Raw genomic sequence first — 16,878 nt, forward strand, 5'->3', positions numbered from 1 at the left:
CGACATGCCATGACTTGTTTTGGGGCTAATCACTGGGGCTGCTATGTTGAGAACAGATTGTAAGGGGAGCAAAATCACTTGACCTTAAGAATGCCAACAAGGAGTGAGCAGAGAATGAGGAGGAGCAGGAGGAAGACCCAGGACAGAGGAGGCAGGAAGTCAAGGAAGGCGGATACTTTCCAGGGAAGGGAGACCCCAGCAAAGCCTGAGGCTCCCAAGAGGTCAAGTAGGATGAGCACTGAGCAGTGTCCCTGGCGGCAGCCACCAGGACTCCCTGTAGACCTTGGTAAGAGCAGTTGGTGGAGTTGGGCACAGAAGCCAGATCAGCCTGGGTTGAGAGTGTCACTTAATCCTCCCAAGCCCCAGTGATCTGTACATTAATCCTGGAGTTAGGAAGACCCTCAAGGGAAAACAAGAAGTCCTGGTATGAGGCCCTTTGAGAGCCTCTGGTGCATCCACCTCACTTAGCTGGAAATGTGGACAGAGCAATTTGTCCCAGCCAAGGTTCTTCCCATGTGTATTAGGATAATGTTAGTTGCCACAATGAATAAACCCCAAATTTGAGGGTTCAATACAATGACGATTTAGTTTTGCTTATATAACAATCTAATGCAGGTACCTGGCAAATTGGCATTTTCCTTCCACGTGGAGATTCAGGGACACAGGTTCCTTTCATCTTGTAGTCCCACCGTCTACAGTGGTTCCTAACCTTTTTTTTCTTTTTTATTTTTGAGACAGAGCCTTGCTCTGTTGCCCAGGTTGGAGTACAGTGGTGCGATCTTGACTCACTGCAACCTCTGCCTCCTGGGTTCAAGCAATTCTCCCTGCCTCAGCCTCCCGAGTAGCTGGGATTACAGTCGCCCACCACCATGCCTGACTAATTTTTGTATTTCACTATGTGGGCCAGGCTGGTCTCCAACTCCTGACCTCAGGTGATTCCCCCACCTTGGCCTGTCAGAGTACTGGGATTACAGGCGTGAACCACTGCGCCTGGCCTGTTCTTAACCACTTTTATGTTTTGTATTCCTTTGAAGAGCTAATCAAAGCAATAGACCTTTTCACCATGAAAAGGATGTACACGTGCACATGCACACAGTTTGCACGCTCTCAAGGAGTTCACAGAATCTGTGAATCTACCTGTAGAACCCCAAGGGGTCTAGGGATCCAGGTGAAAACGCTGTCCGGGGCCTCAGAGACCTCCGTGTCAGCTGGCAAATGGGGAAGACAGTGCAGAAAAGGCACAGTGACTTTTTGAAAGCTCTGGGCTCTGCATGGAACACATCACTTCTACTCACATTTCACCAGCTACATGACCCAGCCTAGGTGCAAGAGGAGGCAGGAAGTATAGTCTGTGACAGGACAGTTCAACACTGTGGAAGACCCTAGATTTTGCTGGTAGCTCGCCCCGGTTCTGCCGCCTGTGGCACGTCCATGGAGATGTGCCAACAGAAGACTGCTTCTAACAAGGATGCTTTTTGAGTTTAATGCTCTCGTGGGCCATTTGCTGCCTCCCATCCAGCCGTGCTCACGCTGTTCCTTTTCCTTGGAGCCCTACTTAAGGGCCACCCCCTCCAGGACGGTTCCTCTGAACTTCTCATTTGAGCAATCTCACCCTTTGAGCTAACCTTTTGTGCTAACAGCGGTGGCAGCACATGCTCTCTTAGCCTCTGAAGAGGTCTCTGGGCACCCTTCATTTGGTCTTATGCTGAGGCAGCTCTCGTTGGTTGAAACGGATCTAATGTTTCTGTCCTGCTAGACTGTGCCTCACATACTCTGAGCATGTTTGATTTCTCTCCCAGCCCTCTGCCTCCAGCACACAGCCCTCCAAGATCTGTGCAGAACACACAGTGCGTGGCCATTCACACATGGGGCTCTCAGAGCAACAGGCCAGGGCAGGGATGCCCCCCTTCCCAGATTGAAGAGGAAATGGAGGCCGTAAGAGTTGATGGAAGTGACCCAGCCTTGCAGTCTGTGACAGGGCTTGACCTTGGTTCTGGGTCTTCCAACTCTAAAGCTAGTCCCCTTTCCACCCAAGCAAGAGCTGCCTACACCTCCAACTGCAGAGAGACAGGGGCACGCCCCCTGGCACCACAAGCAGCCTCTGTGCTGGAGCTGAGACTCCGAGGTCTGTGAGCAGTTGTAGACCCTTCGCTACCTGGCGATGCCTGGTGCACTGGATGAGCTCTGCAAATGTGTGTGATGCGTGGATTTATGCATGGAGGAAAGAGGGGAGACTGTTTTCCCACTCCCTAGTACTCAGAATTTTTACTCTTCCCTCAAGAATCAACCATGCCCTAATATGGAGGGGAGATGTAGGCATGAGGAAGAGACAGCCACAGTGAAAGCCAACACAGACAAGTCTGCCTCCTTGGACCCACACACTTCTCACTGCTGGAGGCAATGAGGCTGAACTCAAAAGGAGCCCCGGCTTCTAAAGGAGTTCACGTTCCAGGAGAGAGGTCAGCCCCAGGGAGCCAGAGCGTGGGCAAGTGTAGGTGTCCAACTCAGCCCTGGGCGCTGGGCTTCCACGTTCTGAATTCATTAAACTGAGACACCAGAGCACTTGGCTTTCCCTTAATTAATTAAAATATCACGGAATAATCATTGTCTGATTTAATGTTCAAGAAGCCCTGGTAAAGACTGGGAAGGAGGAAATTCATGAGCAGAGACTTTTAGTGTCGCTGGATCTGCCGTTCTTACTCATTTCTCCTGCACCATCCATCCCTGGAGGAGAGGGCGGGGCAGTGTTTTTAAAGATGTTGGAATTAATTTCACCATAAAACCTGAAAGAAAAACAAATCCACCTTAACTAAAAACTAGCCTTATTTGTATTTAAGGGGGAAAGCAGATACATTTGGGATTGAACATGGGCTGTGGAATTGTCTTCCTCAAGCCCAGTGCACAACAGAAGACAGAGATTCAGGCTGTCCGCTGCTTACCGCAACAAGTTCAACCTCCTCTGTCAGCATTTACAGGTGTGGCCCAAAATGACCGCCGCCCACTACCACAGCTCTGAGCAGCAGCAACTGGCCATTCCTCCCTGTTCACAAACTACACTGCATTTCTCTACCCTGGCTCCTTTTTGCCTGCTGTTTCCTTAGCCTGGAATCCCCCACACCCACTCCCGCCAGTTCAAATGCCTGCTTCCTCTTCTGGGAAGTCTTCCTTGATCTCCCTCTGCTCTAACCACAAAGCAGACACAGTAGGCTGCCAGGGATAGTGACCTCATCTCACCCATGCCTCCAATGGAGTCTGAGTTCGGGACCTGATTCTACCTACTTTCATATGGGAGGGATCCAGATGATTCCATCCATGATTTTCAGTGTCTTGTACCCGTCTGGCACCTGGAAATTGCTACCTAATGTGTGTGGGAGGGGGCAGAGCACATATCTCAGCAAGTGAATGAAGTACTATAATGTTATACAGCAGGACACACACAGTCAAGGGCAGTAGGTAAGATGATTAGGGCTGGTTAAAAATTGCGGGCAAGGTGAACGGTGGGGCTGTGATCATAGCCCAGGCGTGAGAGATAAGGAGGGTCTAGACTAAGTAGCGGAAGTGGGCATGCAGACAGGACGCATGAGGGATGATAAAGGAATACCAGTGGGACCTGCACCCACCTATACAGCATTCCTACAACAAAGACACCACAAAGACCATCCTTAAAAACATTTATTTTCAGGGTGCAGAGGTCGTTACATCATGACATCTACAAAAACAGTAGAAAAACCCAGGTTTGGTGCGGGGAGGGGAGGGCATTGTGATTATGTCTGCAAATGCTAACAGCTGCGGCAGCAGATGCTCTCTTAGCCTCTGAAGAGGTCTCTGGGCTCTCACACTTGAAAAACCATGAGGTTGGAACAATCATGTTAATATGCCTTTTTGGTTTTGGTGAGAATTTCAGACAGTGTGACATTAATTATTTATCTGTCTTTGCACAGAATGATGATGCTAAAGCCAACCCCATACAGTCTTGATGCTCAGTACTTCCAGCATGGGCTCTGTCCACCCTGCTCTCTGGGTCCACATCCAGCCCTTCAATTTTCACTAGGCAAATTTGAGAGGAGTCAACTGAGTTAGCAAAATGTGCTTATTAGCAGGTGTGGGATGTTCTACTACCTTCTTCAGAACCACAGCATCCCTGTTCCTTCTCACATCATTTCACTAAGGGTCCGACCAAATCGTCTCCCAACCACTCAAGACACAGAAGAATTAACTTCAGGCCCTCCTACGTGGAAGTAAGTCAGTGCGTGGGGAAGGGAGGGGTGGGAGGTGCTGAGTGACAGGGCGATGTAATTAGCTGCAGGCCCTCCCACATGGAAGTAAGTCACAGTGCGTGTGGAAGGAAGGGGTGGGAGGTGCTGAGTGAGGAGGGGATGTAAGCAGGTCTCCTGGCAGCTCCAGACCCCCGTGGACAAGAGCAGCTTCCAGTGCCATCCATTTCAATTCTCATCTTCTGTTTTCAAAGAGAACTTCCAATGTTTTAAAGTTTGAAAACCACTCATCTAGTTTTATTCCCCTTTTACTCAAATAAGGACACTGAGGCACAGAAAGTGAAGGAGACTTGCTCAGGGTCACACAGCAAGCCAGGGATTAATATGCAAATGGATCTCATGTTTCCAGAATCCCAGGCCAGTCTCCTTCTGCTGCATAGTACAGAAGGTGATGCCATCCCAATATTTTAGATATGGAATGGCAGGCTTACAGGCGGAAAGTTCACTTCGAACGAGGACTCCAAAATGTAATACACGATGTGAGCGGTATGAAAGGGTGCCTTAAAAGTTGGGAAGAGTCTTGATGAGAGTCTCTGAAGCCTGTGGATTGGCAACATCTGCCTTTACATAGTTTTGAGATGACCCTGAGTAGCAGCACCGTGGAGTAGAAAAGTGACCAAGGAGGGCCAGATGCCCTGAGTTCTGCTCCTCTTTCAGAGGCCTTCAGACCTTGGGCAAGTAGCTTTTCCTCTCAGAGCCTGGTTTCTTCATCTGCGAAAGGCAGCGACATTAACACCTGTCCTGCCCCCTCTCCCGGAGTTGGGATCAAGCTTTATGAACTTCAAGGACTGTACATAGTAAGGGATCTCAATTCTTATTTTAAAAATTGTAATAACCTAAGGATCTATTTTTTTAAGACAAGATAGCAAATATTCTCCTTTCTCTTTTCATTAAAAAAGAAAAAAAAAGAGAGCTGTATTCTTGGGTGAGGTCAAAATGTTTATGGGTAAAATATATTCGACTACAACCTAATTCCACAGTCTGGAGATAATGGCTAACCCCTCCTTTTTTTTTTTTTTTTTTTTACAATTTGACCATCAGAAGCCTGGTCTCCACTGCTTCTAACCACCTGTTTAGAGAATGCTAGGCTAAGCCAGGCATAGTGGCTGATGCCTATAATCCCAGCACTTTGGGAGGCCAAGGCAGGAGGATCACTTGAGCACAGGAGTTTGAGACCAGCCTGGGCAACATAGGGAGACCCTGTCTCTACAAGAAAAAAAAAAAATAGCTGGGTGTGGTGGGGCATGCCTGTGGTCCCAGCTACTCGGGAGGCTGAGGTGGGAGGATCACTTGAGCCGAGAAGGTGGAGGTTGCAGTGAGCCATGATCACACCACTGCACTCCAGCCTGGGTGATAGAGCATGACCCTGTCTCAAAAAAATTTTTTAAAAAGAGAATGCTAGGCTAACAAATGGATGCTCTGCTCTCCAAAGATCCAGCCAAGGTGCTCCTGAGTCTGGCAAAGCATCCCACCTAAAACTAAGTTTCCTTAAAAGGGAAAAAGGTAGGAATAGGAGAGCTACGGCCAGCTGTCCACACCCTGGGGTAAAGCAATGGAATTTGTTTCTGAGGGAATACCATTTTAGAAGAACACTAAGACCACATCTCCTGTAATTTTTCCAAAGGGCCATCTTACTCTAGGATGGCAGGGCTAAAAGGGACATTGATAACATCCAGTTAAAACACCATACTCACAGATGAAGGGACCAGGGCCCAGAGGCGGGAAGGGACCTGTCCAGGTCACACAGCAAGTTACAGTCAGGCAGAGGACAACTGCGACCCTCATCCCTCCTTCTACAATGCACACTAAGTCACGGAGCACCACTAATAGGTCATAGACAAATGAGGTAAAGAGTCACAGCTGACATGAGCCCTTTAGAAATTGCAAACGTGCCAATCTGTGATCTGCCTGGAAAAGAGTAATTAAAAAAAGACTTCTCATGGAACAATTCATTTCAAAAGTATAAAAAAAGCCACATGCAAATCCGTTTCTCACTGTTTGCCCTGCTAAAAACTACACCTGCATACAAATCTAGTTTGCATCTAATTTTTAAAAACATACAAAAGGGGTCATCTACAAACACAGGTTTTCCAACTCTTCACGAAGCACAAAGATCCATTATTTGACTTTTCCATCATCCTATGATCAATGTTTCTAAGACCCTAGGAAGAAAAGGAGAAAAAGAATTAGCGAAAGTAAACCTGCTCTGTTACAATCAACTACGTGTTACGTGGAAGGTGGGGGAAATGATCCTTCACTTCAAATCTCTCCCCAGCAGGAAATGGTGCCAATGGGGAGTGAAGGGCCCTGTGGAGCCCCGAGAAATACTTTCAAGACCAAAAGCTGGACATTTCAGAGTGGCAGACTCCAGCTTAATAAGAAGAAGACCTTTTCAACCATTGGAAAATCCACAGATGGCTATCAGTGGTAGTGAGCTCTGTATCCCTGGAGGTACGCAAGCCAGAGCTGGCAATACTGTGTGTCACAGAAGGAACCCAAGACCCAGGCAGCAGTGATGGTCTTAAATTTCCACAATTTTTCATGGTATCCTTTTCATGTATTCACACCCCAGAATCATTTCTGCCTCAAAATATATGTGTATTTGAAAATTATAGAGATATATATTTAAAACTGGAAACATATCTATATAAAACAAGTCACATATCATCAGGAATACAATTTTAAGACCCAATCTCCTAACTCTTTGTTGAATTCCTATTTCACAGTTTTACATTTTCATATTTTTCTCCCCATTTCTAGGGCCTCTTAACTACTCATGTACACCCATCCTTCAACCCTAATGCCACCTCCTTGATGATTCTTCCTTCATTTTCCCCAGTTCTAAGCTGCTTTTTGTGCTTTAACATCTCCTCCCATTCCCTTAACATCGCATTCCTTGTATTATAATGATGTCCACTTTTTGTTTTTCTGTGATCCCCTACAGACCAGAAGTAAGGCCTGGCACACAGAAGGCGTGCAACAGTAGTGGCTAAAAGAGTAATATAACTAAAACCATGGCAAAATCCTCTTGCTTTTGAGAAACGCTATCAGACTTGTTTCTAATTTTTCCTGTTCTATTAAGCACCTGTTGATCAGTCTTGGTAATGGTGCCTGTTCACCACTGCTCCCCCATTCCTGTAAGAGGATCATGCAGGCCAGGCACAGTGACTCACAACTGTAATCCCAGCACTTTGGGAGGCCAAGGTGGGCGGATCATGAGGTCAGGAGATGGAGACCATCCTAGCTAACACCGTGAAACCCCGTCTCTACTAAAAATACAAAAAAAATAGCTGGGCGTGGTGGTGGGCCCCTGTAATCCCAGCTACTCAGGAGGCTGAGGCAGGAGAATGGTGTGAACCCAGGAGGCAGAGTTTGCTGTGAGCTGAGATCGCATCACTGCACTCCAGCCTGGGCGACAGAGTGAGACTCCGTCTTAAAAAGAAAAAAAAAAAAGGGATCATGCAATCCCTGCCCTTTTGCCTCTGGCGAGTGAAGCGCACATCCTCCCACACACAGTCCCCACTGGGAATCCCAGACCTATTGATTGGTCTGTAAGTGGGCGGGGCACACATCACATCCCAGCAGAAACTTTAAATGCAATGGTGTGTGCAGCTTGGCCACAGAACGGACATGTTCCACACTGGAGCTGTTCCTCCAGCTGGGTCCTGAATGAGGGGGCACATGGGGCAGGGCCACAGCCAGCTCACAGCTATAACATGGAACATGAGCAAGTGATCAACGTCTATGGCTGTGAACCAGCAAGATTTTGGGATTTTTATGGAGCAAAAGCTGGCTTATAAAGTGATTCCTTTCCCGAATTCCCAGTTCACCTGTAGGCAGGGAACAGATGCAACCCCAGCTGTCAGCTGTGTGACTACCAACTAGGAGGCCCTGGCCAGAGGGGATGCGGAGATTCTCTCTGCCCCCACCTACAAGGGGATGTGTTGCGAAGCAGCATATAGTGTTGAGGATAGGAATGCAAGGCCTGAGCCCCAGGAAGGAAGCTCAGGCGTCCTGAACAAGGAAGAGCTCCAGGAACACACAAAGGAAGCTCAGGCATCTTCTTTGCGGAATATTTTCACATGGACGCGGTCACAATGACACTGTCTGCTACCTCTCTCAGTGCTCGTTCTAGAAGAATACAGAGGAAATATTCCCTCCAGCCCCAAAACACAACTGGTCTTTTCATCTCATGGACACACATCATATTCACTGCTCTTGCCTTTGCATGCTAAGAAGCTCAGAGGGAGCTGTGTGCAGAATATACCAGAGATTCTACTGCTCATCTTAGTATGTTCCTAATCTTCTTTTGCTCTCTCCCTGGTTTCCTCCATTTATGTATTTTTCTTCCTTTTTATTACAGGTCTTATAAGCCACTTCAAATATCTCATAACTTGGGTGTAAAATACTAAAAATGACTTAGAACATGTACATTTCTCCATCACATGCGGTCATCGGGAGCTGGGAAGCGGAAGCTCCTGTATTTACTCAGATCTAGAACCGTCACCGTGCTGTGGGACTCAGCCTCTCCCACCATGTTGGCTGCATGGCACTGGTACACACCCTCATCCTCCTTTCGTAGAGGGTTGATCTAGAAATACAACAGGCAAGTTTATACAGTTATATAAGGTACAGCAAAATGACTTCCTTAGATCTTAATAAGTCTGCACACCTCCTCCTTTTCAGAATAAGGTAAAACTTGCTCTACTTCTCCCCTTGCCTTGGCTGCCAAGGAGCATGAAGGTAAATTTCCTTCCCAGGGACCTTCTTGAAAGGCACGCTCCCTACTGTGGCTGTCATCTGAATGATTCCTCCACATGCCTGCCATGTACTGCGAGCTACCTGTAAATGGTATACCATTTTGTATTAAAGGTGCAAGGTATAGATTATTTGGAAAATACCTCAAGTTAAAAAAAGAACAAAAATCTACTGACCAAAGAATTATCCACAAAGTATTCCCTATAGGGGCAGCCTCTACAAAATATCACCAGAGATAACCTCTTTGTCCCTGTCTTTTCTCCTAAGAAAATGGGGGAATGTGCTTGATTTGGAAAAAACCACATAACCAATTGCATTCCCAATCTCTCAGCTTGGTGGAGAAGAGTCACCAAGCCTCCCAGAGCTGTGGGTGGAATGAGGAGGTTGTCCTTAGGGAGCACCCCGAGGATACTCACAGCCAGGTCCATAACCAGCTCGCTTCTCTTTTGCTTTCTCTTGTTACAACCAACCGCTTCCATCAATTACAAATCATGCTACGGACCACACACTGGGGTATGCACATCAGCTCGTTTTAAACTCATGCCAGTCGTGGGGGAAGGGTGAGCATTATGGTCTTCTTTTTACAGGAGACTCACAGGTAAATCACAGACTGTCAGGGCCACAAAGGCCCTCAGAGGTCATTCAGTTTGAAGCCCTCTTTTTACAATAGTGGAAATGGAGGCTCAGAAAGGTACAGTGACTGACCCAACATGGACCCCTATCTCCTCATTCCATCACTCCTTCAAACATGTGGCATTCTTCATCTTAGTAAAAGTGCTGCGAGTGGCAGGAAAGAGCTCTGGAGGAGGACTTGAATGTGCCACCTTCCTCCTTTACCAGCGGGTGACTTTAGGCAGGTGTACTAGTTTCCTTGGGCTGCTGTAACAAATCGCCACAAGCTGAGTGCCTTAAAACAAACACATTTATTATCTACAGTTTTAGAGGTCGGAAGCCCAAAGGGCTAAAATCAGTGAGCTAAAATCAAGGTGCCGGCAGGGCTGCGTTCTTTCTGAAGGCTCTCAGGAGACTCATTTTCTTGCCTTCTCCAGCTCCTAGTGGATGCTGGCACTCCTTGGCTGTGGCCCTTTCCAACATCATCAAAGCTAGAAATGGTGGGTCAAGTCCTCCTCACATCGAATCACTTCAGTCTGCCTCTGACTCTTCTGTTTCCCTCTTCCACACTTAAAGACCCACCTTTAAATTGGGCCACCCGGATAATCCAGGCTAATCTCTTTATCTTAAATCTCCTTATCTCAGCGGTTTAGCAACAACAACCTCCCTCCCACCACCTTGCCATGTAATGTCGTACGGTTCTAGGGATGAGGACGTGGACATCACTGTGGGGCCATCACTCTGCCCCTGGCAGCAGATCACATGTGTTCCCAGCAGATCTGAAACCTGCCCTGCCTGCCTCACAGTTACTGGAGGGGCCAGTGAGAAATGGGTAAGAACAGCTTTGGAACATGTAATGCATTGTAGAAATATAAAGGATGGTTTTTAATGGTCAGTCAATAATATCCAATAATCCTAAACACTCACCAAAATCCAGGCCGTGGCCTCATGGTCGGAAGGGCCTCCTCGCACCTGGACAGCTATATTGACATGGTCCCCAGGCAGCTCCTCCAGCGCTTGGGTGCCCTCAGGGGACTGCATGACCTACAGGGGACAGGAACGCCAGGAGGGGCCTTAGAAAAAGCATTTCTGGATAAAAACCATCCCACAGGCTTCCTCACCCTCCTCCTTCCTCCTCCTCCCACTGACTCAAAGACTGAAACCCTAGCACTGATCATTCCTATGCAAATGACATCAGTCATGTTTTAAACCTACTTGTACATATAGACAGCATGCTCTGCCAGACAGCAAAGACACAAACATCACCACTAGCCCACAGAAGGATTCAGAATTTCAACGCCCGTCTCAGGCCTGCTGACATTAAGGGGACAACACACACTGTGATCCTTGCCGGTCTCTCAAAAACTAGTCTTTAGAAGATTTGGTTTTGGAATAGGACTAAGTCTTCTGCCATCAGCCAGGTCTGTCTGAAACACAGCCCTGAAGTGAAGCAGGATACACACACACATGGCCACCGCAGCTGATGCAGACTGGGTAAAAGCAGAGCTTTCTGGGTCCTTAAGTGGCCAAGGGTGTAAATGGCACAGGAAGGGTTGCAATGTCCCTTTCTAAGGGGACAGCTTTGGGGTAGAAGTTTCGAGGCAGAGGAGTGGTACAGAAGATATCCTTTCTTCATCCTCTGGCCCACCTATAAAAGCATATATACAAACACATTTAAAAGAAAAACATTTTACCACTCACTTCTTTCTGTTTCTCCCTGTCTCTTTCACATACATACACACACACACACACACACACACACACACGAGACGCGTGAGTTCTTGGACAGAAATACCTTTCTCCACGTGATGACTGGGGTAGGCACAGCCCTCACTTCACAGGACAGGCCCACCTGCGCCCCAGTGACATTGTGAACACTTCGGGGAGGAACGACGACCACAGGAGCTAAGAGGAGGAGACAAGGGGATGCAACCTTTACCCTGTCAGGTTCCAGGCAATCCACCTCTGAATTTCCCTGCCCACTGAGAGCCTGCTGGGATGTCCTGACATGAGGGGAGCGGCATGTCACACTTGGGCAGGAATCCTAAAAGAGAGATTTCCTCAGACCTGGAGAGCTGCCTACCGATCTCCTGATCCATCTTTGTTTTACCAGTGGGGAAACAGGGGTCCGGCGGGGAAGGGCGACTTCCCAAAGTCCCCCAGCGCCATCTGTGGCAGAGCTTGGGCCTCAGTGCTCCCTCCCAAGGCCCGTTCCAGGCTCCGGCTGCCATCTGCTATAGCTCAACCAGGAAGCACGGCAACCGACTAGAGGGGCTGGTGTCACGCCACCAACGGCAGAGTCTTCTAACAGATGGGCCTTTCTCCTTCCGCGTGGAGGGCGTTAGGAAGAAGAATGCCAGGCAGAACAGCTGCGCACACCCTGGAGCTCAACCCCCTGTGGTCCATTCAAGATGCCCATTTGCATGCACAGAGTAAAGACTCCCCCAGGCTCCCCCACTCCCTCTGCCTCCCCATCCCCAGAAGCCGACCCAAGCCTGGGCAAATCAGGGAATCAGACAAATGTGGTTCTAGACTGCCAGAACATGATGGAGAGGAGAGGGGAGGTGTGGACTCTCTGGACAGGACCCGATGTTAGATGTTTCAAGCTGCTACTCCACACTCTGCCTTCCTCCCTGTGTCTGGCATCTGCTCTGCTCACGCTGGGCTGGAATAATCAAGGCTAGGTGTTTCTACTTGCTGTCACCTGCACTGGACAGCAACTCAGCCACCCCGGCATCCAGCACCACAGTGTGTTGGGCAAGGTGCAGTGTAGAGGCCTGGCCAGAGCGTGCTCACACACAGCTTTCATCAATAAGGTGGGGATCACACCCCTGCTTCCTAGGGCAGTCAAGCTGATCTAACCATGGAATGACGGTGAAAAGTGTAAGTTAACATAATATGCAAGTGAGGGCCAGGAGCAAACAGATGACTGGATGAACAAACACATGACAAATCAAGGAACAAACATGTTCATTTCCAGGTCATCAAACTGCAGAGTCTAGAACTCCTAGGGCTTTGCCTGGTGACTCAAGGACAGCCCTGTTGTTCTCCACAAGCCTGCACCTGCATAAGGCTGTAATACAAAAGGATGGCAAAGGGAGGAGACAGAAGGCAGGAGAAAGGAGGTGACGGACAGAGTCGCATCACACCCAAATGCACAGGAGGATCAGGGTGCAGAAAGGAGACTAGTTTGGCCCCTCCAGACAGACTGGGAAGCAGACCCTGTCAAGCCAGTGCCAAAAAAAAATCTCTGGAAAATCGCCTTAGAGCCATAGCCTCAAACTAGAGGGGCTCGTTAGCATCCTAACTCTCTGTGATTCTGTGTCTGACCATGTATGACATGCTCACCCAGCCTCCATTTGCATGCCTCCAGGGATGGAGAACTCACCACCTATCAGGCCAGGCCATTCTGTCTTTGGAGGGCTCTACTGGTAAGAAAGTACATCCTCACCTAGAGCTAAAGCCTGTGACTCCCACCTGTTGACCCTGGGGCGGCCCTCTGGAGCCCCATAGCCCCTGGTTGTCCCAGCAGCCCACCAGGGAGTTGAATGCAGACTGCCCTCCCCATCCCAGGCTGCTTTCCTCCTCTTCTATCTGATCCGCCCACTCTTCAGCTGTGCCCATCTGAGGGCCCTCTGAAGGCTGGTGCCCAATCCATGTGCCTAAGTGTAGCCAAAGCCCCTGGAACCAAGATCCTAGATGTCTAACATTGCCTGACAGCCACAGAGAGCCACAACACTGAGCTCTCTGGCAGGAGCCCTATCTGCGATGACAAAGACAGTCTAATTTATTCACATTGTCCCGCCAGCGCCTCCCCAACCACACAAGTGCTGGGATGCCGCCTCCAGGGGAGCCCAAACCGGTGCTCCAGTGGCTCACTGTGGTGACAGTCAGAAGGACCTGGATACCAAGGGGACGCTTAGTCAGCGTGGTTTACTTTTGTTCATGTAAAGTCATACATTTTAATTGTGATTTCATCAATCCCTTCCAGGCCTAAAGGAGTAAACCAGTAAATCACAATTCACCTCTCTCTCCTCATATTTCAGTCTCTCTCTCTCTTTCAACAACTACAGTTAAGAAAGACTGTCTTGGAAATACTGACTTTGTAACTGATTTTGTGGCAAAAGATACCAATTCTTTTACAAAAGAGGCCCTGCTTTTAAAGGGAGGTCAAAGCACATTAAAGGGACGTTTAAATTTTTATTTATTTATTTTTACATTTACATAAAGCACAATTCGTTCTTTCTGGTGTGCAGTTCTAGGTTTTGACAAATGGATACAGTCATGTAATTACCACTATAGCCAAGATACAGAACAGTTGTTCTGTGACCTCAAAAAATTTCATGTTGCTTGTGCCATAATAATCCGGTTCTAATTTTTTTTTTTTGAGGCAGGGTCTCATTCTGTCACTCAGACTGGAATGAAGTGGCACAATCATAGCTCACTGTAGTCTCAAACTCCAGGGCTCAAGCAATCCTCCTGCCTCAGCCTCTTGAGTAGCTGGGAATACAGGCATGCACTACCATGCCCAGCTAATGAAACAAATATTTTTTTTTTTGTAGAGATGGGTCTTGCTATGTTGCTCAGGCTGGTCTTAAACTCCTGGCCTCTAACAATCCTCCCATCTTGGCCTTCCAAAGCTCTGGGAATACAGGCATGAGTCACTGTATTCCCAGCCCTGTTTTTAATTTTAACATATCTGATTTTAAATTTAAAATATTTTTATCCATAGTAGCTCTTTTTAATAAATAATTATCACAGTACCAGTAATAACAGTAATTATACTATCAGCTAGCACACTGCTCACTGTGTACTAAGCACTTTCCTGCCTACAGGTATTAACCTGTTTATCTCTCCAGCAATCTCACCAGCTGCCAGATGGTGGCGCTGCCCTGGGTTACCCAGCATTAAAGGGTGCAGAGTGAGGAGGCTATGAGCCCAGTGATCTGGCTCCAGATCTCAAGCTCTTCTGAACCACTGTGCTAACACCATCCTCCCTTTTCCTTAGAGGACCCTTCCATGTACACTACCCTTTAATCCTCACACCAGCTCTGTGAGGTAGCAGCTTCCATCCCCATTTTACAGATGAGAAAACCAAGACTGAGAAAGGTAAAGTGCCCAGAGAAACAGGGACTCAAACCCAGCACCATGATTCCATTCACTCCCACACTGGTTTCTGAAGTGGAACATTTGTTATCTGTATGGTCTCCGTTCCAGAGTAAGAGATGAGTTGCTTAGGCATTGTGTTGGGGGATCCCCAAGACAACTCTCCAGTTCAATGATTTCCTAGGAGGACTAGGAGGACTCACAGGACTCAGCATACAGTGGTACTCAGGCTGTGATCTATTACAGTGAAAGGATTTTCCCATCTGGCAAAATCAGTCAAGGGAAAAAGTCAGGGTGGGGGAAGCAGGCACAAGCTTCCAAGAGCCCTCCCCATGGCGTCACAAGCATGTGAAATGCTGTCTACCACAGAAGCTCAAGAGGGACTCGGTTCCCAGGGTTTTTACTGGGAGCTGGCCACAGGGGCACTCTCTGCCTAACTGAATACCTGAAGTCCACACTCTGAGAAGGAAAGCAGGGGTTCCGCATAAACCACATTGTTTGTACAGTTCAGGCACAGTGAGCCACTCTCATCAATTCTGAGAAGAGTGGAACCCCCCTGTAATCTAAGTCCCCAGATACCAGCCCAGGGCCAACCTTGCCAGCAAGCCTTTCTGAGGATATGGTCACAGGCCAGCCATATTAGCTCTTTTCTATACAATAATGAAACATCCCAAACATCACCCCCAGGGAACAGCTCTTGTGAAGATAACCCCTAACATGAGCAATGTGTCCTTGACACCAGCAGGACATTTCTAGTTCCTATTATCCCCAAGGGCTCACTCCAGCATGGCACTGGAGCGCTCAATGTCATGGCTGCCACCATAGGCAGGAAGGACAGCGTGGCAGGCAGGGGTGGAAGAGTCCAGGTTCAAATCCTTTCTCTGCCAGGTCTTAGCCTCAGTTTCTTCTTCTTTAAAATGGGCACAGGAATCTATTCCCTCCCCAGCCCACTCCCCAAAGGCTGCTGTGAGGAACAATTGCAAGACCCTTTACAAAATGTAAAAGACCTCTGCAGAGGGACTTGAGGACTCAGCAGGGTGTGCTGTCCCTAGGCAGTCTCCTCTAAAGCTCTTTGCCTGCATGAGACCCTCCTCTGGTCTCAGGTGACAGGCACCAGGAGCCATGACTACAGCCCTCACTCTGGGGAGCCAAGCACATACTCTTACTGTTGCCAGAGCCACCACACTGCTGGAGGAACCAGGGCTTTCCTTTCTGCTTGCCTTTCACAAGAATGATATGGCTTGCAGGAGGGAGGATGGCTTCTAGCTAGCCCAGTCTGTGAATGTGGAAGCTTCATCCCCCTAGAGCTCTTCCTTGTTGATACTTGTTTCCTTCTGCTTGTGCCAGCAATAGCCCTAGAATTGCACAAATCCAACCATCCAAGGGCTAACCAGCAGGTAAGACAGTCACCCAGATGCACATGGTCACAGGAGACAGTACTGTGGGGTGAGCAAAAACAGTACCAGAGGGAGACTCAAATGCCCAGGGATCTGGCTGCCAACCACTTGAGCTAGGGCAAGTTGTTAATCATTTCCTTTTTATCTGCAAATGAAGATAATGACCACAGCCTCCCATCCTTGGGGTGAAGGGAGAAAATGGATGTGACTGCATTATTAACTGTGTGGATCTGTACAAATGAAAGGGATCAATATTATTATTATAGCGTGTGGTGCTTTGTCCCCCTACCTCGTCAATTATATCGGTCATTGATGGCTGGAATGAAAAAAATCTTCCCAAATGCCTCTGAGATTTCTTTAAAGTTAATGGTGCTAGGGAAAGAAAGAATATCAAGTCATCCCCCAGGACCCTATCTGCTTGTATTAAAAAGCACACAACCAAAGATTTTAATAATCAATGCACTGAACAGCCCTGATAATTTATGCTAATAGTCACGTTATGATGTGGAACGAGAAACAGCTTAATCCTGCTCCCTGCAGTCTCCGCCTCAGATCTCCTCCCTCGGCATGAAAGGGTTTTGAGCACAAACCCCCTTCTTTGTCCCTCTCACGAAGTGGCAATTGCTGCCTCTCCTGGTTACCTGGTAACACATATTAGCACAGACCTAGGTTTCTAAGTGGAGCTGGAATTTCAACCAAGGTGTATTTTCTAAGATTCAGGGTCTCAGGAG

At 48.0% G+C, this 16,878-nt stretch overlaps 1 protein-coding gene across 1 annotated transcript in view; it reads right to left on the minus strand.

The window, feature by feature from the left end:
* Positions 1-5,504: 5,504 nt before the first annotated feature.
* IGFBPL1 (insulin-like growth factor binding protein-like 1) overlaps positions 5,505-16,878 on the minus strand; it is a 32,805-nt gene continuing 21,431 nt past the window's right edge. Inside the window, exons 4-7 of the mRNA XM_011993774.1 lie at positions 11,440-11,549; positions 10,572-10,688; positions 8,707-8,865; positions 5,505-6,436 (exon numbers count right to left, since the gene is read on the minus strand). Coding sequence (XP_011849164.1) covers positions 8,716-8,865; positions 10,572-10,688; positions 11,440-11,549 — 377 coding nt within the window. The 3' untranslated portion in view covers positions 5,505-6,436; positions 8,707-8,715. The remainder of the gene's footprint in view (positions 6,437-8,706; positions 8,866-10,571; positions 10,689-11,439; positions 11,550-16,878) is intronic.

This window comes from Mandrillus leucophaeus, unplaced genomic scaffold (genome assembly GCF_000951045.1).
Source record: "Mandrillus leucophaeus isolate KB7577 unplaced genomic scaffold, Mleu.le_1.0 Scaffold433, whole genome shotgun sequence".
Classification (NCBI taxonomy): Eukaryota; Metazoa; Chordata; class Mammalia; order Primates; family Cercopithecidae; genus Mandrillus; species Mandrillus leucophaeus.